Source organism: Lagopus leucura, unplaced genomic scaffold (assembly GCF_019238085.1).
Source record: "Lagopus leucura isolate 7727_CA_CO unplaced genomic scaffold, USGS_WTPT01 Super-Scaffold_100026, whole genome shotgun sequence".
Classification (NCBI taxonomy): domain Eukaryota; kingdom Metazoa; phylum Chordata; class Aves; order Galliformes; family Phasianidae; genus Lagopus; species Lagopus leucura.
The window spans coordinates 8,360,648-8,388,567 of record NW_024962277.1 but is presented as its reverse complement, the minus strand read 5'-3'; the positions used below and the strand labels follow the sequence as shown (position 1 = coordinate 8,388,567).

General features: G+C 62.9%; 7 protein-coding genes across 9 annotated transcripts; 2 read left to right on the top strand and 5 right to left on the bottom strand.

Annotated features, from left to right (window-relative positions):
• Positions 1–456: 456 nt before the first annotated feature.
• On the bottom strand, positions 457–7,965 carry SEMA3G (semaphorin 3G). The gene is made up of 16 exons (XM_042880443.1): positions 7,878–7,965; positions 5,741–5,901; positions 5,475–5,537; positions 4,149–4,268; positions 3,819–3,915; positions 3,607–3,723; positions 3,361–3,503; positions 3,032–3,146; positions 2,872–2,941; positions 2,617–2,761; positions 2,217–2,448; positions 2,054–2,145; positions 1,887–1,928; positions 1,560–1,773; positions 1,225–1,364; positions 457–1,137 (listed from the first exon to the last, which is right to left on the bottom strand). The coding sequence occupies exons 1-16, from the start codon at positions 7,963–7,965 to the stop codon at positions 691–693; spliced, it is 2,286 nt and encodes a 761-aa protein (XP_042736377.1). The 3' UTR covers positions 457–690.
• An 858-nt stretch (positions 7,966–8,823) lies between these two features.
• On the bottom strand, positions 8,824–12,874 carry LOC122184916 (aminoacylase-1-like). The gene is made up of 15 exons (XM_042880277.1): positions 12,832–12,874; positions 12,317–12,432; positions 12,013–12,077; positions 11,541–11,645; positions 11,377–11,471; positions 11,206–11,282; positions 10,895–10,984; positions 10,657–10,713; positions 10,496–10,569; positions 10,280–10,329; positions 9,929–10,073; positions 9,779–9,847; positions 9,619–9,698; positions 9,316–9,376; positions 8,824–9,245 (listed from the first exon to the last, which is right to left on the bottom strand). The coding sequence occupies exons 2-15, from the start codon at positions 12,423–12,425 to the stop codon at positions 9,081–9,083; spliced, it is 1,242 nt and encodes a 413-aa protein (XP_042736211.1). The 5' UTR covers positions 12,426–12,432; positions 12,832–12,874; the 3' UTR covers positions 8,824–9,080.
• Positions 12,875–12,935: 61 nt separating this feature from the next.
• ABHD14A (abhydrolase domain containing 14A) lies at positions 12,936–14,500 on the bottom strand. Its single transcript, XM_042880376.1, has 4 exons — positions 14,304–14,500; positions 14,086–14,201; positions 13,733–13,968; positions 12,936–13,613 (listed from the first exon to the last, which is right to left on the bottom strand). The coding sequence occupies exons 1-4, from the start codon at positions 14,498–14,500 to the stop codon at positions 13,431–13,433; spliced, it is 732 nt and encodes a 243-aa protein (XP_042736310.1). The 3' UTR covers positions 12,936–13,430.
• Positions 14,501–15,138: 638 nt separating this feature from the next.
• Positions 15,139–16,130, top strand: ABHD14B (abhydrolase domain containing 14B). Its single transcript, XM_042880377.1, has 3 exons — positions 15,139–15,400; positions 15,472–15,713; positions 15,877–16,130. Exons 1-3 carry the CDS (start codon positions 15,196–15,198, stop codon positions 16,057–16,059), a joined length of 630 nt encoding a protein of 209 aa, XP_042736311.1. The 5' UTR covers positions 15,139–15,195; the 3' UTR covers positions 16,060–16,130.
• Positions 16,131–16,212: 82 nt separating this feature from the next.
• PCBP4 (poly(rC) binding protein 4) lies at positions 16,213–21,659 on the top strand. Of its 3 annotated transcripts, none has more exons than XM_042880373.1 (13): positions 16,213–16,358; positions 17,792–17,897; positions 18,041–18,064; positions 18,145–18,177; positions 18,358–18,474; positions 18,560–18,679; positions 18,765–18,893; positions 18,995–19,069; positions 19,157–19,201; positions 19,969–20,044; positions 20,383–20,435; positions 20,512–20,681; positions 20,817–21,659. In XM_042880373.1, exons 2-13 carry the CDS (start codon positions 17,814–17,816, stop codon positions 21,130–21,132), a joined length of 1,242 nt encoding a protein of 413 aa, XP_042736307.1. In that variant the 5' UTR covers positions 16,213–16,358; positions 17,792–17,813; the 3' UTR covers positions 21,133–21,659. The 3 variants fall into 3 exon arrangements, with proteins under 3 accessions (XP_042736307.1, XP_042736306.1, XP_042736308.1); XM_042880372.1 differs by lacking the exon at positions 16,213–16,358 and adding an exon at positions 17,170–17,219; XM_042880374.1 differs by lacking the exon at positions 16,213–16,358 and adding an exon at positions 17,175–17,219 and having other exon boundaries at positions 17,811–17,897.
• A 153-nt stretch (positions 21,660–21,812) lies between these two features.
• LOC122184972 (probable G-protein coupled receptor) lies at positions 21,813–23,559 on the bottom strand. Its single transcript, XM_042880398.1, has one exon. The coding sequence runs from the start codon at positions 23,465–23,467 to the stop codon at positions 22,166–22,168; it is 1,302 nt and encodes a 433-aa protein (XP_042736332.1). The 5' UTR covers positions 23,468–23,559; the 3' UTR covers positions 21,813–22,165.
• A 907-nt stretch (positions 23,560–24,466) lies between these two features.
• Positions 24,467–27,787, bottom strand: LOC122184955 (protein mono-ADP-ribosyltransferase PARP3-like). Its single transcript, XM_042880368.1, is given in 11 exon segments — positions 24,467–24,769; positions 24,838–24,984; positions 25,143–25,194; positions 25,196–25,321; positions 25,495–25,572; positions 25,656–25,802; positions 25,901–26,127; positions 26,291–26,426; positions 26,597–26,842; positions 26,936–26,972; positions 26,974–27,787. Coding segments are annotated over 11 exon segments (1,509 nt in total). The 5' UTR covers positions 27,117–27,787; the 3' UTR covers positions 24,467–24,599.
• Positions 27,788–27,920: the final 133 nt, after the last annotated feature.

Here is a 27,920-nt window from a genome sequence, read left to right as displayed (position 1 = left end):
GCCCACTGCTGCACTGGCACCGTTATTGCCCTAGCTTTGTTACCTTCCCCTAAGCCTCTCCCGTGTTTACCCAGGGATAGGTCTAACCTGTTTGAGGCTGATTGCCACCCTCTGACCCTGCCCAGCCCCAAAAGGGTCTGTGCTTTCCCTCAGATAGGGTTGAAATGGGGCTGAGGATGAGCCCACAAGTCCTTGCCAGGAACAGGAGCGGCATTGCTGGCCACATGCCTGCCCGAGTGCTTCTCCCTTTTCATACAAAGGCCACTCTGCTTCCCAGCACAAAGGCTGGGCTGGGGCCATGAGAGCCCCATCCTACACTGCATGATGCCGGGACTCAGCCTGGGAGGCTTTTTTGCACAATTCTCAGCTTCTCCTTATGAGGGCAGGTATTGTGTTTCCTGGGTGCCATGCTGGTGGCGTGGAAAGAGCCTGATCAAACCCCACAGGCAAAGAGGGGACTGGTGCCACACTCGGCCTCTTTATTTGTGGAGAAAGCCAGCAAGCTCCCCAGCGTCTCCGCCACTCAGGCAACCATGACCCTGTGCCTGGCAGCCCCCAGCAGGAGTGAGGGGCTTGGTCCCCCTGACACAGCCCATTTGGAGGGGGACAGCAGGACCTGCCCAGGAGCCAGTCCTGGGGACGGAAGGACCTCGTGCAGCCGCAGCTCTGCCCGAGGACAGGTCCCCTGCGCTAAGTGGCTGCAGCTTGCCGGGGCACACGGATCCTCTCACCCTGCGGCTTGGCCACACGCCCTTTCTTGCCCACATCCATACCAGCCAGTGTGTGCTTGCCCTTGGCCATCTTGCCTTTGCGGTGGCCGCACCACAGGCGCAGGCACTGCTCCTCCACCCGCTGCCGGTCGGCTGAGCTGGCGAGGTGCAGGATGTCCTTGTACCAGGTTTTGGGTGCAGGTGCTGCCAGCCAGGCCTCAGGACAGGGCAGGTGCCTGTCCTCCCGTTGCCGGGGTGTAGCATGGGCAAGCTGCTCGCCCCCAAGCACCTCCAGGGCTGTCTTGGCCACTGTCTGGGTAAAGCCATGCTCCAGTGTCTTGCAGTAGTAAATCCCAGCATCACGGCGGTGCAGCTGGCGGAAGAGCAGCCCCTGCTCTGTCTGCAGGACCCGCTCATCTGTCTTTACCTGTTGGCCACGGCTATGAGGTCAGTCCCTTGTCCTTCTGGCAGGGAGAAGGGAAGGAGCAGGACAGGATGGGTGCTGGCGTCTCACCTCATCCCTCTGCTCATCGGGGGGTCTCTGCACAAACCACTGCACGCTGGCCTGTGGGGAGCGAGGCACACATTCCAGAAAGGTGCTGTTGTGCTCCATGCCATACAGCACCTTCTCTTCAACGTGCTCCAAGTCATCCACTGGGGCAGAGACAGAAGTGTGTACATGGTGAAGGCAAAGCCAAGCCACTCTACGCCCCATCACCTCCCTAGGTGTCCACCATGGCTTCAGTGCCCACCAGGGACAGATCTCCCTGAGGGCCCCAGCTTTCCTTGGGGCACCGTGGGACAGGGTAATAGGGGTTCTGGACATCTTGGGACAGCCCAGCCTCTCACCAGTCAGGTTCTGGTCCAGGCACTGGTGCACAGAGCTGGTGTGGCGGACGTAGCGGCGCTTGCCCGAGGGCTGGTAGCGGGTGCAGGCGGTGCCATCCCAGGCACAGTACGGGTCCCTGGCCAGGCAGCACTCGGCACAGGCAGTGCCATAGCTCTTGCACTGGTGCAGCCGCACCTGGGCCACCCCCAGGCTGGCACCCACATAAAGCTTTTGCTGGAGGACGGCACAATATGGCAATGACAGCAGCTACCTCCCAGTGGTGATGCTTGACCCCACTTCATGTAGCCCCTCCTGGTCACCCACCCTGTCCCTAACCCCAGACTCACGCGCTTGACAGAAATCTCCATCTGAGTGATGGGCACCGGCACCTGGAGGGAGAACAGCAGATGCAAAGCTTTGTCTAGCCTTGCCATGGGCAGCCCTGGGCCTCCACCTCCTGATGCTCAACAGTGTGGTGCCATCCCTCTAGCCCATTCCCATGAGCATCGCCCACCTTAAAAACCTGCAGCTCCTCCAGAACAACTTCCTCTGTCACAGCTGAGCTCTGCTTCTGCAGCACCACCACCTTCAGCACCGAGCCTGCATCTGGAGGAGGGGAATGGAAACATGACCTCACGCCACACCAGACATCCACACGTGCCACTTGCAGCGCATACCTGTCCCTAAGAAGAGGACATCATGCTGCCCATCCTCAGTGTCCACACGGTCCACCACGAGCTGGCGCAGGCCATGCTGCAGGTCAGTCTTCACCAGCAGCGGGCGGTGATGCCGTGGGCGCACAGCCCTGTACATCAGGGGGTGAGCACGGGCAAAGTGCAGCACCTCATCAGGCAGCTCCTTGGTGCTGCTGTATGGCCGCTGGGGCTGGTTGGTGGTCTTGCTGGGACACTGCAGGGACAGGAAGGACGCTGCTTGGCAACCAGCCCCTCATCAGAGCCTTTTTGGGTCCCTTCCCATATTCCACTTTGGGATCATCTCCACCTTAGCCACTCTGGGGATAGAGACCCCATTGGGATTGGTCCCATCACCCCCCATGGGGATGTGGGAACTGCTCACCACGCCTGGGCGCGGGTAGGGCACGCGGCCCTCGTAGGCTCCCCACTGGTGGAGGGGGCTGTCCTGGTGGGCAAAGGGCCCGTTGAAGACCTCGCGGATGTCGGCCATGCGGTAGACACAGATGGCAGAGCCCTGAAAGACATGGCTGGAAGGGGACAGTGACAGGTGCATCGGTGGAGGGCATGGGAGCTCTGAGATGTCTGTGCAGCCCAGACTGGCGCTGATGTCCCTTTGGGCTGGGGCTGAGCCACCCACCTGACAGTGCTGAAGAGTGCGTAGATCTCTGGGTTCTTCCCATCCTTGGTCCTCAGCAAAAAGACATCCTCTGTGGAGGAGCAACCCGAGCCCTTGAGGTTGACTGGTGGCCCCAAAGCCACAGAGCCACTGGGGTCCCCTGTCAGCCCGCCTCCCTTACCCAGCTCATCGAAGTGGGTATCAATGCCACCAGGACCCGGGACGGAGCACACCAGGCGGGCTTTGTTGAAGGTGCTCCACTTGTTGACCAGCACCCTCTGGCCTCCAGCATCATTCTGTAGGGATGGGGGGCATCAGGGCCACCGCCGTGACTGAGCGCTCTGCACCCCTGGAGGCTTGGGAGCCTTCACCATCTCCAAAACTCAGGAATTTGCCACTGATACAGGAAACCACCCCAGGCTTTAGGTCCCCTAAACCAGGCACTGAATAGGCACAAGGGGAACATCTCTATCCCCTGCCGTGTCCAGCACGGTGCCACCAGCATCTCACCACGCAGACCCGTGCCACCCGGCTGACGATGGTGTGCTCCTTGCTGTCTGCCTCCACCACCTTCTCCGTGAAGAAGAAATAGGCTTTGTCATCATCTCGGTCATCGTTGTCTGGGATCATGTAAGCAGCCACGAATTTGGGGTCTAGAAGAGAGCCAAGAAAGGCAGCGGCTGCCATCTGTGCAGCTCACATAATGGCTAGAAATGTGTGAGGAAGATCCATGTGAGGGCACAGGATGGACGATACCATTGAGCAGGCGCTGGTCCACCTCAGTGCGCAGCGCAGCGCGGGTCCCAGTGCTGCGGAAGATGCCGGGATCACGGCCGAGGAAATCCGCAGTGAGGCCAGCATAGAGCTCCCCACCTGGCAGAGACACCCTGAGTGCCACGGCCCCCCCGAGCCAGGGGAACCAGTCCCAGTGCCCAGCAGCACAGGGGACCCCAAGGGCAACAACTGACCGATGATGGTGCTGGCAAAAGCACGGTCAGGTTCATGTGGGCACCTGCCACGACCGCTTTCCATGCTACCGGGATCCAAACTGAAGGCATGCTGGGTCTGGAGGAAGATGGGACCATGATGGGGGCGAGTTGGAAGCCTGTCTAGGGTCCTATGGGACTTGGAGCCCACGCTTTTTGGGGCAACCCATCAGCAGGAGCTGGGTTTGCCAGGGGGGTGGCAGATCCCTGGCTCCCGGCCAGGGCAAACACCGGGTCCAGAGTCCCCATGCAGTCTCACATCACAGGAAGGAGGAGAATGGGGATGGGATGGTGCCTTGAGCAGGCCCCTACCTCTCCACGGTGCCCCACATAGATGAAGGTGCAGACGGGGTGGCAGGCACCCGTGCCACAGGCCAGCAGGTGTGTCCGGTTGTAGGGCTGCAGCAGGCGGACGTAGTTGGCACAGTCGGTCTGGGGACAGGCAGGGAAGGGGGAGGCTGGTGGGGACCATATGGCCGGGCTGTGCCGGGTGGGCTCCACCAACCAGGAACCTCAGCACATTGCAAAAGGAATGGGCTTTTGGCTGCTCCTACCCCCATTTTGTGTCTGCTTGCACTGAGTGAAGGGGAGGAAACAAAGGGAGGAAATGTGGGAGACGGAGACCCATGGCAGCCCTTGCCTCCAGACACAGAGTGCCTGTGACAGCCCCTTGGCTATCTGCAGGCCCTGCCAGCAGGGACAGTCCTCTCCCCTGAGGACCAGTAGGGATGACTACCCTGGGGACATCATCCTCCTCCCCAGCAATGGAGAAATCATCCCTTGCACCACAACCATATTCCTTGTGGCCTCCAGCTCAGTGCACACTCCATCCTCTCCCAAACCTGCCCTTGTTATGGGGAGGCTTGCTCCATCCCCACCATTCTCAGGCACAGTCTCCTTGTGCTCAGCCTCTCCCAGTGCTGCCCACCCTACTCCATCATCGTGAGGCCCTGTGTCTACTGGGAGCCTGCTGCTGAACAGCCCCCAGCCTCCCTGCTGTTTATTTTCCCTTTGCAAAGAGCCTCCAAAATGAGTTAAAAAAATAAGTGTAGGGAAAAAAAAAAGAAAAAAAAAAAGAGGGAAAACCAAGGCTGTCCCAGCTTGGATCTGTCAGAGCTTGGAAAATAAACACACCAAGCAGGACGGGCACTGCCGGGAGGGGTTTGTGTGGGGTGAGGGAACCTGGTGGCTATGGCCACCCCCCACCGTCCTCCAGTTTCAGGTCAGGGCAGGGAGGATGTGAAGTAATTGCAAAGAGGGGAATGGGGTCAGTAAGCCAGATCGGGCAGCACGTTTCCCACACAGGGGGGAGTGGGGGCGGCCAGCAGCACGGCAGCTCACACCCCTCCATCACCACCCTGAGCTGAGACCACGCGCAGCTCCATGCATGGATGCTCTGTCATGAAGGACTGCAGGGAGGCTCCCAGCCCATGGATTTTGGCTCTCTTATCTCAGCTTTCCCAGCCCATCTGCTCCTGCACACTTGGTGCCTCCACATTCGAGCTGCCCTGGTCCCATCGATGGGATTTGCAGAGCCAGGTGCTCCATCACCAGCTCCCTGCCTCAGTTTCCCCCATGTCTGCAGCACCTGTGCACCATGGTCCCACATCCTAGCTACAGCCAGCTGCAGAGACTCACTGCTGGGTCCTTCCCCTTCTGAAAACACTCCTCCGTCTGTCCGGGCAGTGGTGGCCAGTAGATCTGGAACAAAAAGGTACTTTGGGAGCAGGTGGAGAGGACAGTGGGCCCCTCACCTTGTGACCCTCATCCCTGGGCTGCTGGGACAAGCTTGGGAACCACCACCCCCCAGCAGCTAATTGCTTTGGGATGCCTTTCGGAGCCCTCGCTGTGCGGTGGCTTCACCTGGCACAGGGCAGTCACGATGCCTGCAAGACCCGGCTCACCTCCTTGGTGTCAGTGCTGGCCCTGTCCAGACGCAGGGAGTAGAGCACATCCTTGCCCCCAATGAAGAGCCTGTCACGGTACTCATCCAGGTAGAGGGAGCGGAAGCCCAGGAAGCCCCGGTGGCCAAAGAAAAGGACGGAGCGGTTGGTACCCAGGAGCTCTGCGAGGCAGGGAGAGCAGCGTTAGTGGGAGCCATGCTGGCCCCAAAACCCCGTGGGATGCTGCAGGAGCAGAGGCATGGGGTGTGACGGGGCCAAGGGACATTGTGGCATGGAAAAGTGGAGAGGGTTGATGTGACATAGCACTGAGATGTCCTGCGGCATGGGGCACAACGGGGAGGAGTGGCCACAGCGCGGGCATCAAGGGATGCTGAGGTGATGAGGAAGTGACTTTGGGATGCCGAGCAGGGCAGTGGGGGCTCGGCAAGGTGGAGCACTGGGTACTGAACACCTCAGCTCTGTGGAACCCCAGCCTGGGTGACAGAGGGCAGGAAGGGAGGGGGTTCGGCTTCACCGAGCCTCAAAACTGCAGCACTGACCCCAAGCCTGGCCCCTGAGCGGAGGAGGAGGAGGACAAAGGACCATTGATGGGCACAGCCATCCCCAGACACGCCCAGGGGGCTGCCAGCTGCTGTGTCCCCATTCCCAGCTAGGGTGTACCCAGCATGGCCCAGGGTCTGTCCCCAGGAAGGGCTTGGGGAGGGGATGGCGGGCAGTGGAGCCAGCAGCCCCACACATGCAGCCCTGAGATCCTCTGCCCCAATCCCTGGGGAACCCCAACCCAGCACCCTCCCAGCCCCCTGACCCCTCCCCCACTCCCCTGGGCCAAACCCAAGAACACACCGTCGTCTCCTTCTGTTCCTGCCCAGCAATAATATTTTCCCAGCTCAGAATAACATCGGCAAAGCCAACAGGCTGCTTATATTGTTTCAAGCGTGGATTTCCCTTCTCCCCAGCCCCAGTCGATTCCTCCCACGCCTCATGTTACACTGGCGCCGCACGCCCCCTCCCCAGGGACAGTCAGCGGCCCGGGGGTCCCCATGGGGAGGGAGACCACCGAGGGGACAGCAGGAGCTGGGGGCACGATGCCCTGGGATGCACAGCAGGGATTGTCCCAGTGCTGGGAGTCAGAGCGGATGGCAAAGAGTGGGCTGGGCAGCGGGGTGAGCTGGGGACATGGCCACCCCGGCAGTGCCACCACAGGAGGTGATGTCCCCTCTGTCCCTCTTGCTGCCCCAAAAGCAGCTCCGGAGAGTGCAGCCAAGCGCACGCTAAGTGAGAGCAGGCTTTGGCTCTGCCCGGTTTTTATTTTTGAGGCGCTTCAGAGGCTCCTAATGGTTTTAATTGAAATGTTCGTTCGTTTCGTGGGAAATTTCAGCTTCTGTTTCCAATTTGGAAGAGGAACAGAGTAATCAGCTTAAGAAGGAAAAGAAAAAAAAAAAAAAAAACAACAACGCTTCAAAAGGTTCCCTATGCCCTGGGGTGCTGGGCACCCGCCCGCCACCACAAGCCCTCATGGGACCAACGTGATGCCAGAGCCCATCAGGCAGCAAAGCAGCACCCAAACCTCACACCCGGCTCTGCCAGGGACCCCAAAACCCTCCCCCCCCCCCCTCCACAGCCTGAAGCTGTAGGATCCCATCCCACCACGGGCACCTGTCACCCCTGGGCTGAGCGGCCCCGCTGTGCCTCAGTTTCCCCATCCCAACAATTGCCTTGTGCCGTTGGGATTGTTTTATTTTTTAGAGCTGTTCGTCGCCTTTATGCAACATGGGGCGGGTTCGGGCGCTCCGGAACCCCGCTCGGCTGTCAAGCTGGACTGAAATCTGTGCCTGCATTCTGCTGGAGAGCCAGGAGCGCGGGACGAGATGAAATTAAACCCGAGAGCAGCGTCCATCGTGGCAGCCCCCGCGGATGGGAACAGCCGTGGGATGCCCTCACTGCGCTCCCAGCACCGTGCCTCGGTTTCCCCACCCGGCGCTGGGAACGAGGGCTGCTCCCCTCCAGCCCCACTCCTCCCCTCTGTTCCACAACCCCCACAGCCCACCCAGGATCCCCGGAGCCGCAGCGAGATGCGATCCCCATCCCATCATCCCACCCGCTGCAATCCCGACCCTTTCCCCCCGGCCCGGCTCACCGCGGTAGGGCAGGCGGAGCCGGGGCGGGCTGCTCCCCGCGGCCAGCAGCGCGCCCCACAGCCAGCCCAGCGCTGCCGCCGCCCGCATCCTCCTCCCGGGGCCGCCGCTCCCCGGGGCCGATGCTTTTATGGAGCCGCGCTCCGCCCCGGCCCGCCCCGGCCCCAGCCCGGCCCCCGCCCCAGGAGCCCCAAGGGCTGCGTCCCATGGGACGGGTGCGCAGGGGGTCCCCAGTCTCCGGTCCACAAATTGTTATAGGGAGCAACCCCAGGGTTTCCCCCCAGACAAGAGGATGGGGTGCAGGGAGGGTCCCCCAGGGGTGCTGTTCCGCTGGAGCACGGTGCTCTCCCAGAGCACAAGCCGGGGACGCGGTAGGTGGGGACACGGGGAGCAGGTGTCCCCACGGGGACAAAGCAGCCGGCGACGCGGGGCGGGCGCTGCGCCGCGCCTCCCGAGCTCCGGCACCGGCGCCGGCGATGCGTGAGAACCCCGTGCCGCGTGCAGAGCTCTGCCGGTCCCAACCTGCACCGAAGTGCTCCGGTGGAACTCGGCCAGCCCCGTGCACAGCTCCCCGGGGGTGGGCACAGCGTCTGGACCGGATGCGGCACCCCCGGGTGCTGGGCACAGCACGGCTGGGGGTGGGAGCAGGGAGCGGGGCCAAGCCCTCGGGTACCTCCGGCAAATGAGTGCGGGCTCCTGCCGGGGCTTGCACATCGCTGCCGGCTTTGGGGTCTGGCAGAGCCATCCTGGGAAGATCCCATAGGAGGAGGAAGAGGGATTAACCTCAGCGCCTGCCCCCAGTGCCGCAGACTGAGCGGGATCCCACCCGGGCAGCACTCTGCTGGTGCAGCCCCTCCTCTGTTTCCAAGGAAATCAGCACGCCCTCGGGGCCGCGGCTATCCACGGCACTGCCCACGAGCAGGCAGACAGACCTGCTTGCTCCTGGCCTTGCTTACCAGTAAGGTTTATTGAGTGAATGTGCACGGTCAGGATACAGGGGCACCAGCTGGGAGGCATGGCCCCAGCACCCCTGGAAGTGGTCAGGGATGGCTGCAGGAGCACAGGGCACACCGGGCTCCACTGGCACACGGTCCCCAGGGTGGCACAGCCAGGACACATGTCATCATCAGGCCAGCTCACAGCACAGCCACAGCAGAGGGGCACGTAGAGACGCGGCACGATGCCCCCTCTCCCCTCCCAAAGGCTCAGGCCTCGGCAGGCAGTGGGGGCACAGAGGCCAGGGCAGGTAGGAGGCGGGCGTAGATGTCAATGCCCCGCAGGAAGACATCCTCGTTGAGGAACTCATTGTGGTCGTGGAGCAGCACCGGGGTGCGGTTCATGGGCGAGAAGCCGAGGGCTGGGTACCCTGCCTGGGGATGGAGGAGCACAGTGAGCCCAGGGCGGGCAGCGGGACCACGGCTGGGCTGGGGCAGCACTCACCGCCCGGATGTAGCGGCTGTCAGTGGCAGCTGGGAAGATCTCCAGCTTGAGAGGCAGCTTCCTGTAGGGCGAGCCATGGCATCAGCGTGGCACAGGGACAGCTGGGGTGCCTGCCACCCAGACCCAGCCGAGGGCCCTAAGCCATGTACCCTACAGGATGCTAAATCCTATTCTTTCTGACACAATGGAGTACGGTGAGGTGCTAACATGGCTCAGGGCTCCTCTCCTACACTGCCGTGTCCCCAGGGTACACGAGGACCAGGGGGCGCAACCTAGGTGCCACCATCCCACAGCACTACTCACATGTCCCTGCAGACCCCGCTGAAAGCTTTCCACCACGGGTCAGACTCCTCAGTGGAGGTGATTTGCTGGTCCATGCATTTCTGAGCGATGGAGGCAGCAGGTGGGCACCCTGCAGGGGAGGGGCAGCACAGCCTGCTGACCCCCCCCCACAGCCTCTCACCTGGTGAAACTCATATGTGACACCGTCCCCAGCTGCCCGGCACCACGCAGCCACCTGCTCCTCAAAGGCCTGCGGCAGGTGGCACAAACGGGTGTGAGCAGGGGCACCCCCAGCCCTCTCCCCCCACATGGGACCGGCACCCACACTCACCTTCAGGTCCACGGTGGGTGGGATGCGGATGTCAAAGCCGACGGCCATCTCAGACGGCACCACGTTGAAGGAGACTCCCCCCTCCAGCAAGGTCAGGTTGAGCGAGGTGACATCCCCCAAGGTCAGGCTTGTGTTGGACTTAAGCCTTGGGGGATGCAGGGGACAGTCACCCTCTGTCCCAAGAAGAGGAGGGGAAATGCTCCCTGCCCCCACCTCCATGCAGGTAAACAGAAGCATGGAGATGCAGTGCCGGATCAGAGCCTCGCTTTGGACCTCCTGGATGCCAAAGGGGGGCAAAGCCCCTCCAAGGACCACAGTGAGGCCAACGCAGCCCCTCCAGCCATATCCTACCTCTGCTTCTCACTCTCCCTGAAGGCCAGGAAGGAGGCGATCACTTTGTGCTGGGGAGGCAAACATATGATGTAAACATCCCAGAACCACCTGGTCAGGGCTTACCATATAGCCCCTCCCCATGCCCCCCATCAGCAGCTCCCAGCCACAAGCCCGGTGCCCACCGCAGAGGGCTCCCACCCCAGGCCCCCACAGGGCACACCACTGTCCCCTTACCAACTTCTCGGCCGCGGTGTTCGTGATGAAGCGGGACCCATGCCCAGGGCTGCCTGTGCACTTCACCTTGATCCCTGAGGAAGAGGCGCTGAGCTGGGTGCACCCAGCACCCCAGAACCCAGCAGAGCAAGGGACAGGATGGCAGGCACACCATTACTCACACCAAGGGCTCTTCTCGCCATAGAAGACACTGTAGGTGTCGGATGGGCTGGCCAAGCCTGTGGTGGGCACAGCAAGGGGAACAGATGTGTCCCAACTGGTGCACTGCGGGGTCAGGGGCTGGGATGCCTAAGGGGACCCCAGGAGCTGTGCTGAGCACCCCTGCCTTGGGGGCAATGCCTAATGTGCACGATGCCATGAGGTCCCGCTGGCTCCCAGCACAGCCATGCCATCACTCACCTTCATCTAGGGCAAAGCCCACGTTGAGTGCTTTGAACTCTGGGCGCTGCAAGAACATAACCATGCCCTTGTGTCCGCCCACCTCCTCGTCTGTGGGGAGAAAACTGGCATGGGTGAAGGGATCCTCCACCCAAACACTGTGCTTCCATGTTAGCCTGGTGCCATTGGCCATCCCCAGAACCACACAGCCCTTCATCCTAGAGCTAGTGGAACCCAAAACCTGGACAGGTTAGCAGAGGTGTCCCATGCCCAGGATGCAGGGAGCCACACAGCGTCACCCAGCCCACCCTGTTCCTCAGGAGGGCACTCACCAGGCACAAAACTCAGGTGGATGGTGCGGGCAAAGCTCTTCCCTTCTGCCTTCAGCCTTCGGATGGCCTCAAGGTACCTGCAGGTGATGTGAGGAGATGGTTTGAAAGTGCTGGGTGCAGGGAGCGGGGCTGACACCCCTGAGCTGCCATGTGCACCAAGCCCCCACTCACTGGATGGAGACACACTTCATGTCCTGGGCACCCCGGGCATAGATGTTGCCCTGGGAATCCTTAACAGCTTCGAAGGGTGGGTAGGTCCAATGCTCCTGTGGGAAAATGAGTTGTGACCCCATATCACGAGGCTACCCCTGTGCCCAGCCCCTCCGACCCCGTACCTCGAAAACTGGCACAACGTCGGTGTGGGAGTTGAGCAGGATGGAGCGCAGGCGGGGATTTGTGCCTGGCCAGGTGAGGACCAGCACCACACGGCCCTGGCACACCTGTGAGCAAAGGCTGCATGTCACTGGGGTGGGACAGGGGGACGCAGCGGTTGGGCAGGCTCATTCCCCCACCGCAGCCACTTGGCAGCCACAAGCAATTCAGAGGAAGTAAAACCCTAAGGCCTGGGTGTCCCCTGTGCCAGCCACTGTTCCTTCCTGGACAGACACAGGGGACATCTGCAGCCAGCGTCACCCTGCCTGGTCCCTGGCTAATCATAGCACAGCCAGCCACAAAGGTCAGAGGGACAGGCAGGATCAGCAGAGCATTAGGGCAGCAGCAGGCACCTCCTGCCACCCGTGGGCTGGTGGGGAGAGGACCTGACCCCCAGCAATGGTGTGGGACCAGCCCTGGGGCTGCCCTGCTCACCTCCACTTTCTGGCACGCCAAGCCCAAGTCGGTGCCCACACGCTCCAAAAACTGGACTGCTGCATCTGGGGGTGAGAAAAGATGGATGATGGGGTGAATCCATGGCAAACCAAGGGTGGCCTTGCCCGAAGCACGGTGGGGATAAGGCACTGCAGTCTTCCTTGCGCTGGGACTGCAACAGCCCGGGCCTCGAGCATCAGGCACGTGGGTCCAAAGAACAATCCAAAGAGCAGCGCAGGGGAAGGAGCCATGCTGCCAGGCTCGAGCCCTGGGTGCCCCCCCACCACATCCCTGCTCTCCTCACCGTAGTCAGGCTTGGGGTGCACGGTGTCGATCCTCAGGTACTCTCGGAAAAGTGTTACCGAAGGGTTCTCCGAGGCCCCCGCGCTCTTCCCTTGCTTGCCGGGTGCCATTCCCGGACTGCAGAGCCGCGGGGGAAGAGACAGTTAAACCCCTCCTTCCGTCCCCCGCTCCTCCGAAGCAGGACGGGGCAAAGTTCGGCCCTTGAGAGGAACGGGGCTGAGGTGGGGGTGGAGGGGCCGTGGGGTCGGCGGGGGCTGCGGGAGGGTGGCGGGGGGTGCGCGCACACGCGGCGTTCAGTGGGGCGCAGGAGCCAGGAAAACACCGCGGGTTTGTGGGGCGGAGGGCACGAGGAGCTCAGAGGATCGCACGGTGCCACGCTTGCGGTGCGGGGAACCGGGGGACCGAGGGTGTGCGGCCCCATAACTGGGGTGCAGGCAAGGAGTTGTAGGTTCGGGGCTGCCCCCCGCCCGACGCCGCCCGTTCCCGGCCCCGAACCCCCGCTGCCCCCGGCCCTACCTCCGCACCGCCGTCGCTGCCGGCCCGCTCCCGCTCCGCCCCCCCGGCCCCGCTCCGCCCCGCTCCATCCCGCTCCGCCCCGAGGCGCCTGGGGACACGGCAGAGACCGGAGCGCGACGTGTTTATTGGCCTCGGGACAGGCGGCTCGCAGATCCTTCCTTCCAGCTCGCGGCCCCCCTCCCCTGCCAGCATCGCAGCACCGTGCCCAGAGCCCTGGCACCAGGGTTGCCCTGCCAGAACATCATTCTGAAATTCAGAGAAGGTACCAGGGGGCCGTGGGTGGGCACAGAACAGCCCTCTCTCCCCCAAGGCAGTAGGCACAGCCCCAAGCTGCTGCTCAGACAGCGTTTGGACATCACTCTGTGTTTTTGTGTGGTTCTGTGTGGAGCCAGCACCTCTTCCAACTTGGGATATTCCATGATGCCACAGTTCGATGAGCATGGAACCTCTGCTCCCAACCACAAGAGGGAGCGGCGATGCTGCAGGAGGGCACTGCTGGCGATTCACCCCCAGCCCCACACCACCTCCCCACCTCCCAGTGAGGCACAGAGACAAAGCCAAAGCCCCACTGCCCTCTGCTCAGTGCAGCAGCACCCAGATCATTTCAGCTGGCCCAGGAAGCCCAGCAGGGCCCGGTGGAAGTCCTCCGGCTTGTCCATGTAGCAGGCATGGCCAGCACCAGGCAGCACAACCACGCGGTGCTTGGGGAGATGCCGGAGGCTCTGCAGGGCCTGCTGGCCCAGGCCGGTGTCACGCTCACCATACAGGATCAGGGTGGGCGTCTGAAAAAGAGGAGAGAAAGGATATCGGAGAGGTGGGATGTCAACCCCAGCCCGATCAGCACCTCTGTAAAGCAGCAGGAGAGCTGGGAGCACAGCACCCGGCACCCTGCTGGCCTCACCTGGACCTGCTGGTACTGCACGGCGCTGTATTCCCGCGTGCCCACGGGTGCGATGGGCACAAAGCCGGCCAGCTGCTCGCCATGTGCCAGGAGGAAGGGCAGGGCAAAGCGGCCGCTCATGGACGGGCTGACGAGGACCGGTCTCTGCAGGCCCAGCTGCCGCACGACACGCTGCAGGAAGGCTGCCCGACCCCGCTGCGTGGCCACCGAGCCTGCGGCGGGTGAATCCCCATAGCCTGGGGGGGGACACAGAGGATGCAGGGCTGGGGTTCAGCAGGAGAGCACCGCGAGCCCTTTGGGTGCCGGCTTGGAGGGCCCGCAGCCCGTGTCGCCCCCGGCACTCTCGGTCCTACCGGGCAGATCGATGGCGACGGCGCGGTGTCCTTCGGCGGCGAGCAGCGCCAGCGTGCCCAGGGCCTGCCACGTGCCAGAAGTGAAAGCCTGGCCGTGCAGCAGCAGCACGTCGGGCCTGCGGGGGGACACGAGGGCTCGGCACGGCGCGGGGCCGCGAGCCGCCCGCTGCGGGACAGCGACAGCGCGGCGGGACGCGGGGAGCCGCGGGCAGACCCACCTGCTGGATGCCGGGAATCGCGGCGCGGCGGCCTCCCTATAGGCGACGGCGGGGTCACCCGGCGTCACTCCCGCCCGCACCGTGGCGTTGGCCGGGAGTCGGGCCGGGCCGTGGCGGCGGGCGGCGGGCAGCAGCAGGAGCGGGACACAGACCAGCACGGCGCCCAGGGCCAGCAGCGCCGGGCGGCCGCGGGGCATGGCGGACGGCGGGACGTGCGAGGGTCGGATTGCCGCCCCGCGGAGCGCCCGCGCGAACCCGGGGCCCGACCTCGTTCGGCCGCGCTCGGCTCGGCGTGGCTCGGGAAGGCTCGGCGGCGCTCGGCAGGGTTCGGCTCCGCTCGGCAGCGCTCGGATCGGCTTCCTTTTGATCGCCGTGAAAACAGGCGTTCGTCACACGATCCTCACTTCCCACACGAGCAGAAAGCATCCCCGTCCCCGAAATCAACACCACGGCCTTTCGGCGGAGTTGAGGGGACGCTCCGCCCCTCGTCCCCCTGCATACGACAAAAGCTCGCAGGGCTCGGATAGGGCTCGGGTTGGGGCTCGGGGGGTTCGGGGGGCTCGGGTAGCATTCGGCAGAGCTCGGGTAGTTCTGGGATGCGCTCGGCTCGGCAGGACTAGAGTGGACCTCTGCAGAGCTCGGCAGAACTCGGAAAGTGCTCGGAAGGACTCGGCTCGGTTAGGGCTCGGGCAGGGCTGGGCACGGCTCGGCAGAACTCGGCTCGGCTCGGCAGGGCTCGGCTCAGCTCGCGCAAGGCTCGGCAAGCCTCGGTTCCACCCGCCCGCTCTCGGCCGTGCCCGCCAGGCGGCGCCCCCGCTCCCTCCGCCCCCTGCGGCCTTCGGACCCGGGCGGTGCCCCGAGGCCCGGACAGGTCTCGGAGCGGTACCGAGCCATGGCCGGCGCGCGGCTCACCGAGGGCACCGTGACGGTGGAGGGGCAGAGCCTCTTCTACCGGGAGGCCCACCCGCAGCGGGCCCCGCGGCTGAACGTGCTGCTGCTGCACGGCATCCGCTTCTCCTCGGACACCTGGCTGCAGCTGCACACGATGGCCGTGCTGGCTGACGCCGGCTACCGGGCCGTGGCCGTCGACCTGCCGGGTAAGGCACGGCCGAGGGCACGTGGCGACGGCGCGGTGGCAGCCGTGTGACACGCAGCCCCTCGCTCCCAGGGCTGGGCCGCTCCAAGGACGCCGTGGCCCCCGCTCCGGTGGGGCAGCCGGCACCGGGAGCCTTCCTGAAGGCGGTGGTGGAGGCGCTGGGCCTGGCCCCGGCCGTGCTGGTCAGCCCGTCGCTCAGCGGCATGTACTCGCTGCCCTTCCTCTTCCAGCACGGGCACCTGCTGAAGGCCTACGTGCCCGTGGCGCCCATCTGCACAGAGAAGTTTGAGGCGCAGCAGTACGCCGGTGTCCAGGTAACGGGGTTGGGCATGGAGCATCTTCCCTTCCTCACCCCCGTCTCTCCTCTGGGAGATGGGGAAAGGGTAGGAGAGGTGCTCCTGCTGGAGGTGTAATGCTGCCCTGGGCCAGCGTTGCGAGCTGCAGCAATGCGAGCGTGGCCTGTGTACCTCTCCGCAGACGCCCACCCTGATTGTCTATGGGGACCAGGACGTCGAGCTGGGCCAGGTCAGCCTCAGCAACTTGCGACACTTGGCCCGCCACCAGGTGCTGGTGCTGCAGGGCGCCGGGCATGCCTGCTACCTGGACAAGCCCGAGGAGTGGCACCGTGGACTGCTGGCCTTCCTGCAGCAGTTGGAGTGAGTGGGATGGGGAGAGCCACCCTTGGCACCACCGCTTCGTCGGGACCAAATAAAACCCTGAGATGTGCTGCCGCCCTGCTGCTTTGTTTCCTCCTCATCATGGCACGTGCAGCGGGGGACGGCCACCCTCCTCCTGGCCTCATCCCCATCCTCTTCTCTCCTGCTTTGTTCCCTCCTCACTGTCTCGCACGCATTGGTTGACGGCGGCCCTCCTCCTGGCCTCATCCTCATCCTCTTCTTCCTCTTCCCACCCCTCCGGCCGCACACCCACTCCTAGGTTAATCCACAGGGGCTTAAAAGGTGACTGTCATCCTCAGCCGTCCCCTGCCTGTGATGGCAGCCAGCATGTCCCAAGCACCCGGCGGATTTATGGTCACCAACAGATGGGGGGGGAAAGGCAGGGGAGGCCAGACAGACGCCTGGCTGGACAGACAGAGTGCCGCTCAGTGCCCACCACCTGCCTTTCCCCACTTGGTGCTGCTGAGCCAACCCTGGGGATGCAGATGGAGCCGGCAGCGGGGTGCTACCCCCCTCCCCGCTCCCCCTCCAAGCCTGCCTGGGCTTTAGCTGCTTACGCCAGGGCCTATGAGGATTTAGCGGGGGAGGCACGCAGGCGGCGGGGGGGTGACACTGGCAACGTGTCGGTGTGTGATGGGGGGCACGGAGCGGGGTAGGGGCCTGCTGGCACAGGGTGCTCAGCGCTTTGCAGCATCCATCTGCTGCTCCGGCACCGCAGCCCTAAGGGTGCCCACCCCCAACAGCACCCCTGGGTGCCGCCGTCCCAGCGTTGCCCGCCCAGTGCCCTTGAGCCCTTGAGCCCTGCCAGCTGATCGGCTTCCAGGAACAACAACAAAAAAAAAAGCAATTACAAAGAGGGGTGATGTGCGAGCCAAGTGTGGGGGGGGACAGGAATGTCCCCAGCGGTGGCAGATGGCCTTACCCAGGGTGCATTGTTCCTTTTAGTGTCTCTTATCCGCTGTAATAGGATCCCGGAGGGAGGGCTGTGGGAGAGGGGAAGAGCGAGGGGGGCCCCAGCGGGCCGGGGTGGGGGCCGGGGCTGCCAGCCTGCCCCGCGCCCGTCAAGCGGCTCATTGTTCGCGGCCCGGGTGGCACGGGGCGGCCCCGGCGGCATGCGGCACTGAGCGGCGGCGGTGCGGAGAGGTACCGGGCTGCGAGCGGGGCGGGGGGAGCGGAGAAACTTTCCTTCTGGGCGATGGGGGGTGGTCGCGCTGTCCCCTCACCACCTCCCGCTGCCGCCCGGCACCCGGCCCTTGTCCCCACGCCCCCCCGGCGGCAGACGGCGCCGTGCTTTCCTCCTCCCCGCACCCCCCTCGCCATCGGCTCTCGTGCCCCCGCTTTTGTCCCCGCCGGGTCACCCGTGGGGGCTCGGGGGCTGCTGGCGCTGCCGCCGCCCCACCCCGCTCCCCTGATGGCCACCTCGGCGGCGAGCCCTGCCAGCACCCAGAATAGCCGTGCCCCCTCCCCCCGACAGCGCCCGCAGACCGGGCCCCATCCCCACCGCGGGTGCTTTGTTCCAAAGCCGCTTGGCATCGCCGCCGGCATCCCGCCCACCTGCTCCCGGACACGCGGCGATTGTCCCCTGCTGTCCCCTCCCCGGCCGCCTCCGAGCATGAGGTGCTGCTGGGTGCCTCCCCCCTTCCCCTAGGCATTCCCCAGCCGGGGGTCCGGCCACCCCCAGCCCAGGGGTCGGGACACCTGGCCGTACCCCGCAGGAAACCCCATGTCCCCCAGGCCATGGCATCGCCGGACAGAGCGAGCGGCCCCAGAGAGCCGCAGCTCAGCATCACCCTGACCCTCCGCATGCTGATGCACGGCAAGGTAACCTGCCCTGGGGATGGGGGAGTGGTTCCGGGGAGGATTTCGTGCCCCTCACCCTAAGGCTGGGCTGTCCTCACCCCTGGGGACACATGGTTGGTGATACTGGGATCGTCTGCTAACAGAGCTGCCCTCTGCTCCCACAGGAGATCGGCAGCATCATCGGCAAGGTAAGAGCCGGGGGATTTGGGCTGTGCCACCCCGGGGGGGCTCCTGGCCCTGACCGCCAGCCCTGTTCCTCTTCCCACAGAAAGGAGAGACAGTAAAGAGGATACGGGAGCAGGTAAGGGCACGTGGGGCGGTTGTGGGTCCCCTGCTGTCCCCTCCCCGGCCGCCTGTCCTGGTGCTTTTAGGTGGCTCACGGCTCTGGGTGGGATGGGGCAAGGACCGCAGGGAGGGGGTGACACAGAGCTGAAGCAGTGCTGAGCTCTGTGCCCCTGACGGGACGCACCGCCGTCCCCAGAGCAGCGCGCGCATCACCATCTCGGAGGGCTCCTGCCCCGAGCGCATCACCACCATCACCGGCTCCACCGACGCCGTCTTCCGCGCCGTCTCCATGATAGCCTTCAAGCTGGAGGAGGTGAGTGCTCCCTGCCCTATAATGGGACTCTGGGAGCCCCCCACTCCCAGGGGAAGCCAGACATTGTATGTGTGTCCCTCCGCAGGACCTGGGGGATGGGACGGCGGCAGGAAGGACACCGGTGACGCTGCGTCTTGTCATCCCAGCCAGCCAGTGCGGCTCGCTCATCGGCAAGGCGGGCACCAAGATCAGGGAGATCCGGGAGGTGAGATCCCCCGGTACGGTGCAGGAGCACAGTGTCCCCCCGCCGTTCCCAGCCAAGTCCCACAGCCCCCCCATTTTCTCCCCAGAGCTCAGGGGCTCAGGTGCAGGTGGCTGGCGACCTGCTGCCCAACTCCACAGAGCGCGCCGTCACCGTCTCGGGGGTGCCGGACACCATCATCCAGTGTGTGAGGCAGATCTGTGCCGTCATCCTGGAGGTACTGGCAGCTGGCTCACGGTGCTGTGGGAGGTGTGGTGTGGGCTGGGGGGACCTTGACCCCATTGCTCATCCCCTCCACCTCCTTTCCTCCCTGTGCAGTCGCCTCCTAAGGGGGCCACCATCCCCTACCACCCTGGGCTCTCCCTGGGTACCATTCTGCTCTCTGCCAACCAGGTAAGGGGCACTGGGGCAGGGGGACCCCCTGTCTGCATGGGCACAGGTCCCTGCGTGGTTCCCAGCTGATGCCCATTGCCCCCCCAGGGTTTCTCCATGCAGGGGCAATACAGCGGGGTCTCTCCGGCAGAAGTGAGTCTCTCCCAGCCCTGCTCCTTGGTTCATGGGACCAATCCTGGGGGTGTCACCATGGGCACGGGGTCTGGCAGCCTGCAGCTGGGGTGGGGTGCAGTGGGATGGGATGTGGTATGATGGGAAGTTGTGGGATGGGGTGGGAGGGGTAGGACGCAGGGGGATGGGATGACATGGGGTGGGGTGGAATGGAGTGGGATGGGGTGGGGTGGAATGGAGTGGGATGGGGTGGGATGGAATGGTATGGGATGAGGTAGAATGGGATAAGATGGAGTACACAGAGGGGGTGGGGTACGATGGAAGGGGGAGGGATGGAATGGAATGAGGTGGGATATGGTGGAACAGGGTGGGATGGGGTGCAGTGAGGTATGATGGGAAGAGGGTAGGGTGGGATAGAATGAAATGGGATGGAATGGGATACTGTGGAATGGAATGGAGTGGGGTAGGATGGAATGGGTTAGAATGAGGTGGAATGGGATGAGATGGAATGGGGTTTAATGTAATGAAGTAAGATTTGATGGGATAGGATGGGGTACAGTGGGAGTGGAAATAGATGGGATGTAGGGGAATGGGATGGGATGCAGTATAATGAGATAGGGTGGGGTGGAATGGGATGGGATGCGGTGTGATGAGATGGGTTAGAGTGGGATGTGTTGAGGTGGGGTGGGATGTGCACTGTGTGGATGCCAGAGTCCAGCCAGGAGCGTGAGACCATGCCATCAAACCTGCCTTCCTACTGTCTGCATCTCCTCTCCCTCCCTGGACAGGTCACAAAACTGCAGCAAATGTCGGGGCACACCATCCCCTTCCCACCACTGGGCCACCCGCCCTCCATGGTTCCAGGTGAGCTCCCCGTGGAGCTAGAGACAGTGAGTTGTGCCCTTCTTGTTCCGTGCTGGGCGCTTGCAAGAGCATGGGAGTCCATGTCCTCTCCTCCCATCTCCAGTCCCATCTCCTTGGTGCGCCATCCCACACCAGAAAGTCCCTGTCTTTGGTCTCCCGGTGTCCCAGTGCCCCCAAGCCCTCCACCCCAATGACAGGAGCTCCAGTGCCCACATCCCATCTTCCCTATGGCCTTTCCTTGTTGGTCCTTTGGGTTTGTCTTCACAGCAACGTCCCCCCACATTTGGAGGGCACAGGGCTGCTGGAGACCCCCCTAACTCCATCATTTCTCCCTCCAGGGCTGGACTCAAACTCCCAAAGCAGCTCTCAGGAGTTCCTGGTGCCCAATGATGTAAGTGTGGGTCCTCACAAAGTCCCCATTTCCCCATACGTGTCCTGCACCTCTCACCTTGGTGCTCCCCCCCCAGCTGATCGGCTGCATCATCGGCCGGCACGGCAGCAAGATCAGTGAGATCCGGCAGATGTCGGGCGCCCACATCAAGATTGGGAACCAGACCGAGGGCTCCAGTGAGCGGCACATCACCATCACGGGGTCCCCCGTCAGCATCACGCTGGCTCAGTACCTCATCACCACCTGGTAAGCGCCCCAAAGAGCTGGGGCTGGATGCTGGCACCGGTGACAGAAGGCACGGGGCGAAGGTCCGTGTGCCCTACAGCGGGCAGGTGGCCCCTTTGTCACCGTGCCCCTCACCATGCTGCTTGACTCCCCCAGCTTAGAGACGGCCAAATCTACCTCCCAGGTGCCACTCGGCCCTGGCTCCGTGGATCTCGGTGTGGGCTTCTCGCAGCCGCTCGCTCCGGGCTCCAGCGCAGCACTGCCTGCTGTCCCTGCCACCCCCCCGGCTCTGCTGGGCACCCCCTATGCCCTCTCTCTCTCCAACTTCATCGGCCTGAAGCCGCTCTCCTTCCTGGCGCTGTCCCCATCCTCTGCGGCAGGTGCCAATGGTGGCACTGCCACCTACACGACCAAGATCTCGGCGGCCAACGGCACCAAGAAAGCTGATCGGCAGAAGTTCTCGCCCTACTGAACCCCTCTGTGGGTGAACAAGGGAGGTCCTGGTGCCACCTGGTGCCAAGGACACCCCTTGTCCTCCATCCCTCCCCCAGTCGTCCCCCCAGCATCCCATGCCGAGGGGAGGGGGGCCCAGAAGTGATGGCCTCTGGAGCAAAAAGAGTTGCTCCAATGCCCATCCTGGCAGCACTGTGTCCCCTCTCCCCCCCAGACTTGCTATGGTATGGGTAGGAGGGCTGTCCCTGCTGGGGGGGGGGGACATCCTCCAACTCCCTGGTGTCCTTTGTCCCTACCTTTATCCACACTGCTGTCCCTCTCCTGCCATCCCCAACCCTCTGGGCTGAACCCCAGAGCTGCTGAGGGGCTGCCTGGCCTCTATGGTGTTCCCCCATCCCCTGGCTGTGTCAGGGGGACTTTCCCCTGGGCAGTCACCTCCCTCCCAGCAACCCCCAAGAGCCTGCTGGCTTGGAAATGCTGTATATATAAGTCTATATTTTTCCTCCTTTGTAACTTATCAATGGTTTAATAAAAAGATCAAATTTATGTGAAAAAGATACATTTTCCACCTCCCGAGTGGAGACTCCCCCAGCTCAGGGAAGTGCATGAGGTGACAGCAGAGGGGTGGCCCTGTGGCCAGTGATCTTCCCTGAGCCCCCTCCCTGCCCCGTGCACCTTTCCCCAGCCCCTATTGCTGGAGTAGGGTTTCCTGTTTTTGGAGACTGGGGGCACAGCATCCCCCCCAGCAGCATCCTGACTTTCAGGAGGGGAGGTTACTGGGCACCATGGGCACTGGTGTTATGGTGTTAGTGGTGTTATCTGAGCTGGGGAGGGTGCAGGGTGACCCTGGCAGAAGTTCCACAGGGGAATGGTCCCCCAAGCTGTAGCTCCTCAGCTTCCTATGTCCCATGTGCTGCAGGAGCCAGGGATGTTCCCAGCATGCAGAATGGAAATGACAGCACCCGAAATGCGGCCAAGAGCCCTTCCTCCAGCATGCAGACTGGGACAGCAGGCAAAACGTGGACCAGGAGCAAAAAGGATGGTTCCCAGAGCTACAGTGGCACGGAGCTCTGCTCTTGGACGCTCTCTTCGGGAACCTGGCCTGGGATGGGGCAGCCCCCCTTGTCCTGCTCCAGCTTGTTCCTGGGGCTGATGCACCCAGCATGGGTTTCCAGCGTGCAGGTAGCCCTCTGGAGGAACTGCAGGACGTTTTCCTGGACAGAGGCCTCAGAAATGGCCAAGCACAGCTCTTGGCCCAGCGGACGGTGGAGGAGACTGCGCCAGAGCCGGGCCAGCTCCTGGCGGATCTGTCGGTTAAGCAGCCCATAGAAGAAGGGGTTGATGGCGAAGGAGGAGTAGGCAATCCAGGTGACCACCATCTCGCTGTGCCCACCTCCCTCCGCAGCGGCACCCACAGAGGAGTGCAGGTGGAAGGCAAAGAAGGGCAGCCAGCAGCACAGGAACTGTCCCACGATGAGCAGCAAGGTGAGGATGGCCTTGTTCCCTCCCAAAAAGCGTTCAGGTGCCAGCCGGGGCAGCGGCAGGTTCCGCATGGTGACGATGGTCAGTTGGCTGGCAATGGAGTCACAACGGGGCCGTGGGGCAGCCGCCGGGGCAGGTGTGTGCTGTAGGGCTGCCAGCCGGGCCACCCGGTAGACACTGCAGTAGACGGCAAAGATGATAATGGTGGGCAGGATGAAGCAGGTGATGCTAAAGATGATGACAAAAGCCTTCTTGTGGGCCCCAGGGCTCCAATAGACCGTACAGCGGCTGGCGCTGGTGGCCCCGTTGTCTTGAGGCCAGCCCACCAGTGCCAGGATGGTGATGAGGACAGACTTGACCCAAATGAGGATAACCCCGGCCACAGCCAGCCTGATGGTCATCTTGACCTCGTAGCGCAGGGGGTGGACGATGTAGTAGTACCGCTCAACACTGATGATGGAGACGGTGAGGATGGAGGCGCTGATGAAACAGACGTTAAGGAATATCAAGGCCTGGCACTCAGCGATGCTGTAGATGACCCTGTCGAAGCAGGAGGAGCTGGAGATGATCCCCAGAGGCATGAGGAAGATGGCAGAGAGGAGGTCAACCACGCAGAGGTGGCAGACAAAGATGAACTTGCGGACGAGGGGTGTCTTCAGGATGACCACCATCACCACCACATTGGCCACTAGGGCAGTGATAGTGAGCAGGACCATGCAGAGGAGGCCCAGCACCTCCTGTGCTGTGGACTGCTCTGGAATGGTGGGGTACTCCAGGCTGGCTGTGGCATTCAGCCCCATCTGGCTAGCCATACCCACAGGAACTAAGCCAGCAGCTCTGCTGCCGGTATCACACGGACAGAATTCCTGCATCCCATGGAGGGAGAGCCCACCGTGGGCATGGCCGCTGTCTTCTCATGGCCCCTTACCTGCTGGGGAAGGAGAAGATAAAGGAGCAAAACCAGAGCCACAGAGAAACCCAGAGGTGGTCTCCAAAATATTGCGGAGAGATGGCAGGGCAGGGATGACACAGGGGGACCTGCTGGCACCCCAGGCAGCCCGACACCCCATCCCCTGTTCCACAGAGGGACAAAGCCAACCCCACCCACACCATCCCTGCAGCCCCTGCTCCGGGTCTCCCTCCTCACTGCTGGGGGTCACCAAGCAGTGGGGTGGCACCAACATACCTTGGCTTCTTGGGGACGGGCAACGCTTCCTTCCCTGGGACCGGTCCTTGTCACCAGCACTGCTCATGCTGCAGGAGTGGGGTTCCCGGGGCCACATCCACCCCTCCCTGGCTGTCACCCATTAGTCATCCTGTTTGCCTGTCGCCGATGGCACCGGCTGTCACCCCCGGGCTCTCCCCGCCCACTGACAGTGCTGGGGACAGCTGCTGGGTCCTAGCAGCTGGCGGGCGACAGGGCAGGGAAGACCAAGGGTCTGCAGCCAAAAGGGCCCTTCCCACACTGAAACATACTGCAAAGTGTAGGGGGCTGGTGCTGCGAGACTGGGGAGTGCAGGGTGTCCCTGAGGCAGTCCCCAGTAGAGCATCAGGGTGGCACAGCCAAGTGTCATTGCACAGACACTGACTTGTGCCTGGGGGGATGCAGGGGACAGAGTGGGGCTTGGCATGGTACCAATGGAGGGCAGGCACTGGGGACACAGGGACAGGCTCATCCATGCTCATCCCTTCATATAGCCCTTATGCCGCAGTGGTGAGCACAAGTCTGGCTACAGTTATGAGATCTGCAGCCCACACAGAGTCACCCACAACAGGGGTAACCCCCGGCCATAGCACCAACCAGGACTCCCTGGTCAGCCCCTCCGTGCTGGCAGGAAAGCAGCCACACTGCTGATGCAAGGCACGTTGAATTTATTGCTCATGGGAGCAGGCTGGATGCTCCCATGTCCTCACACCTAAGTGAGTGGCCACAAGGGCTGGATTCCTGCGCTCCATGCTGGCAGCACTCTGCTGCCAAGAGGGGACACAAGGAGCCTGGTGCTCTCAGAAGTGGAGCTGGACGAGATAGCGGATCCTGCACTGGCTCTCCTGGTAGATGAGGTACTCGCTTTGGAAGAAGGACGAGTCCTTGTAGGCGGGCACGGGGATCGGCTTGCCTTGGCACACCAGCACCTTCTTCCCATCCAGCATCACCTCCACATCCTGTGCAGGGTCTGGACAAGAAGACTCCACTAGTGCCAGCCCTGAGGGCCATCCCAAGGCCCCCAGTCCCACCACTCACCTGGCTCCATGCGACCACAGGCCAGGACGCTGTCATAGCCATCGGGCGGCTGCTGCAGCGTAGGCTCGTCGCGGGTGATGCAGTACTGTTTGCCCAGAGCCACCTCCGTCAGGAACATGAAGCCAACTCGCGTGGATGTGCAGCCCACTGACACCAGGAAGGGAAATGAAGGGGAAGGAGTGATGGCACCAGAGTTGCCACTCATTTGTGCGTGAGTCCCTAGCATGGAAGGGGCTTGGCAGAGGTGCCACAAAGAGCTAGGCTTGCACCGACCCCACAGACACCCCAAACAGCCTGCTGTTCACCGTAGCCAGCAGACTTGCTGTTCTCAGAGGCAAAGTAGATGCCCTTGCCCACGCATCCCCCCCGAGTGGGGCATGATGCGCAGCCCATTCCTCAGGATGGCTGCGACCACTGCCACGTTGGTGCCCTGCCACAGCAGGCGCCGGTGCTCCAGGTGGTCATGGGCCTGGAAGAGCTTGTCCTGGAGAGACACAGAGCAGAGGGCTGGCCAGGGAGGGGCACGCAGCATTGGCCCAACTCCCCTGCCCAGCCAGCCGGCGTTCCCGCTCTGCTGTATGTAAGTGGTCCTGGACCTGCAGACAAAGCCCAGTCCAGAGGGCACAGCTGGGTTCTCCTCAGGCTCCTTATTCTCACCTCACCCTCTCGGGCCACCTTCCAGACGTTGAGGATGTAGACCTGGCCCCCTGTCTGTGCCACATAGTTCAGGATCATCTGCAAGGAAGGACACGGTGTCACTGCTGGCTGCCCATAACCGTATCCCCAGAGTGTCTGCATGGCACTGGGGACCGTCACACCTCATACTCTTGGGAGGTGTGCTCCAGCAGGGTGAGCTGGCAGCACAGCAGGGTGTAGTCCCGGTCCAAGGGGTGGGTGACCACCTCCTCCTCCTCCTCCACCTTCTGTGCCTGCAGACTCTGTGCCACCTCGATGTCAGCCAGCACCTGGAGGGGACAGAGCAGGGACACAGTCATTGTGGGCCAGGACAAGGCTCCCACTACCTCTCCACCCCACAGGGACAGATGCCACTGCCACATCTCACCAGCAGCATGTCTTTCTTGGCACGCAGCAGCTCGGGGGAATCAATGGGGGGTGGCCGTGCCCGCCCAAAGTTGTGGGGCACAATGGTGTAGAAGCGTGAGGAGAGCTCCTCCAGCCGGGACATCCTGCAGGGTTGCTCCCTCAGTGCAGCTTCCAGCTCCTCCAGTGCCTCGAAGCCCTGAGCAATCTGCTGCTTGCTCAGCTTCCCCAATGGCATCTTCTTCACATCTGGCAGGGGTGGAGCGCACGCTGTCAGCCCACATCTCGTGCCAGTGTGCTAGCATTCCCCTGCCCCACTGTGCTGAGCAGCCCCAGCATCACCACAGCCAAAGGGGATGCTCAGAAACCCACCAGCACCTCCGCGCTCATCAGGCCCCCTGGCACCTCCTACCAATATTCATGGTCTGCATGGCGTGGCGGAACATGTCACTGCTGAAGATGAGGGCCACCAGCTCCTGCGTGGTCTCATCCAAGGCACAAGGCAGCATGCAGCACTTAGAGACCTTCCCATCACCCACACCATCCGTCTGTGGGAGCAAACCCCAGCCTTGTGCTATCCCTGGGTCATGCCCGATGCCACTATGATGTCTGTGGTGCTCAGTAGAGAGCGCCAAGCTTGCCTCCTTGTCCATCCCACAGCCCACCCTGCTGATCCTGCTGGGTGTCTCAGGCTCAGCATTGAGGCAATGCCACTCACCCTGAGGGCCACCTCCTGCCTGGCGCCGGGCTGCACCTCTATCAAGGTGTACTTTCCTGGCTGGGCCACAAAGTTTTCCCGTGCTGCCCAGCTGTTCTTGGTCTTTTCCCAAAACTTTTTCTCAAAATCCTTCTTGGCAGCTTCCAGAGAGGTGAACGGCAGGAGCTTGGACTGGCCCACTTCTCCCTGAAGCAGACCCAGTATCAGTCCTCATAGACCTATGGCAGGCAGCAGGTTGGGGTGGCACTGCGGGCAGAGGGGTGCTTCACCCATTCGGGGGTGTGGGGGTCCCCATTAGTCCTCTCCATCCTCCTTCCATCCCCAGATACTCCTCCCCACACTCACCTGTGCATCAGGCCCTGCACTCAGGGGACACGGCGGGGGGCTTCTCCTTGGGGGCTGCCTTCAAGGCAGTGAGCGCGGAGCTCCAGGCATCCTCCTCCTCCTCCTGCCCCCCCTTGGCTTTCTTGCCCCCATCAGCGGGCTGGGATGCAGGGGGTGCTCGGCGCGTGGGGGCCATGGGCCAGCTGCTCCCGTGGGGCTTCAGCTTTTGAGCAGCAGGCCGTGGGAGAGAGAGATGCCGGGTTGCCCTTCCGGGAAGGTCCAGCTAGGCTGTACCTTGGCTGTCCTATGCCTATAGCCAGGAACTGGGCGGGAGGAGGGGAGCATGGGGATCTGCTGTGGGGGGAGCTGAGCAGGGTAGGCTCCAGGGTTTAGAGCAGTGGACGCTGGGGGCAGCAAGAGGAATGAGGAGAGGGGAGCAGTACAGCTGGCAACCATTGCCAAAGTTCCTCCCTGATGCAGCAGCCAGGGACAAGCAGAAATTGCAAGCAGGCACACCCCCAAGCAGCAGTTCCCTCACTGCCATTCAGAAAACAGCCTTCAAAGAGCTAAAATACACATCTGTGCTAAAGCTGCATTTTGCAGGTGGAGTCTGTTTTCCCTGTAGTACCTCTGGAGGCGAGCAGTGACCGCAGGAACACTTTCCAGCTGCTCTCTGTCAGTCTGCAGCCTAACTCCCCCAAGGGATAGGCAGCAAAACAGCATCGCTGTGTGTGCCCAGAGAAACCCAGAGGCCCTCAGTGAGGGTTTGGAGGCTGTTCAGGGGCAGCAGCAAGCGGCAGCCTGACGTGCTCCCTAACAGCTGCAGGCTGCAGTGCTGTCCCTTCTGCTGAGTAGATGGAGGGGACGGTGCTGCTGGGAGAGTGCTGATCTCTGGGCCTCGCAGAGCTGAGCTGCAGGCAGTAGGACGGCTCGTGTTCTCCTCCCAGCACTGCTTCCAGACAGCTCACTCACAACTGCGGGCCGTTCTGCGCTGCCTCAC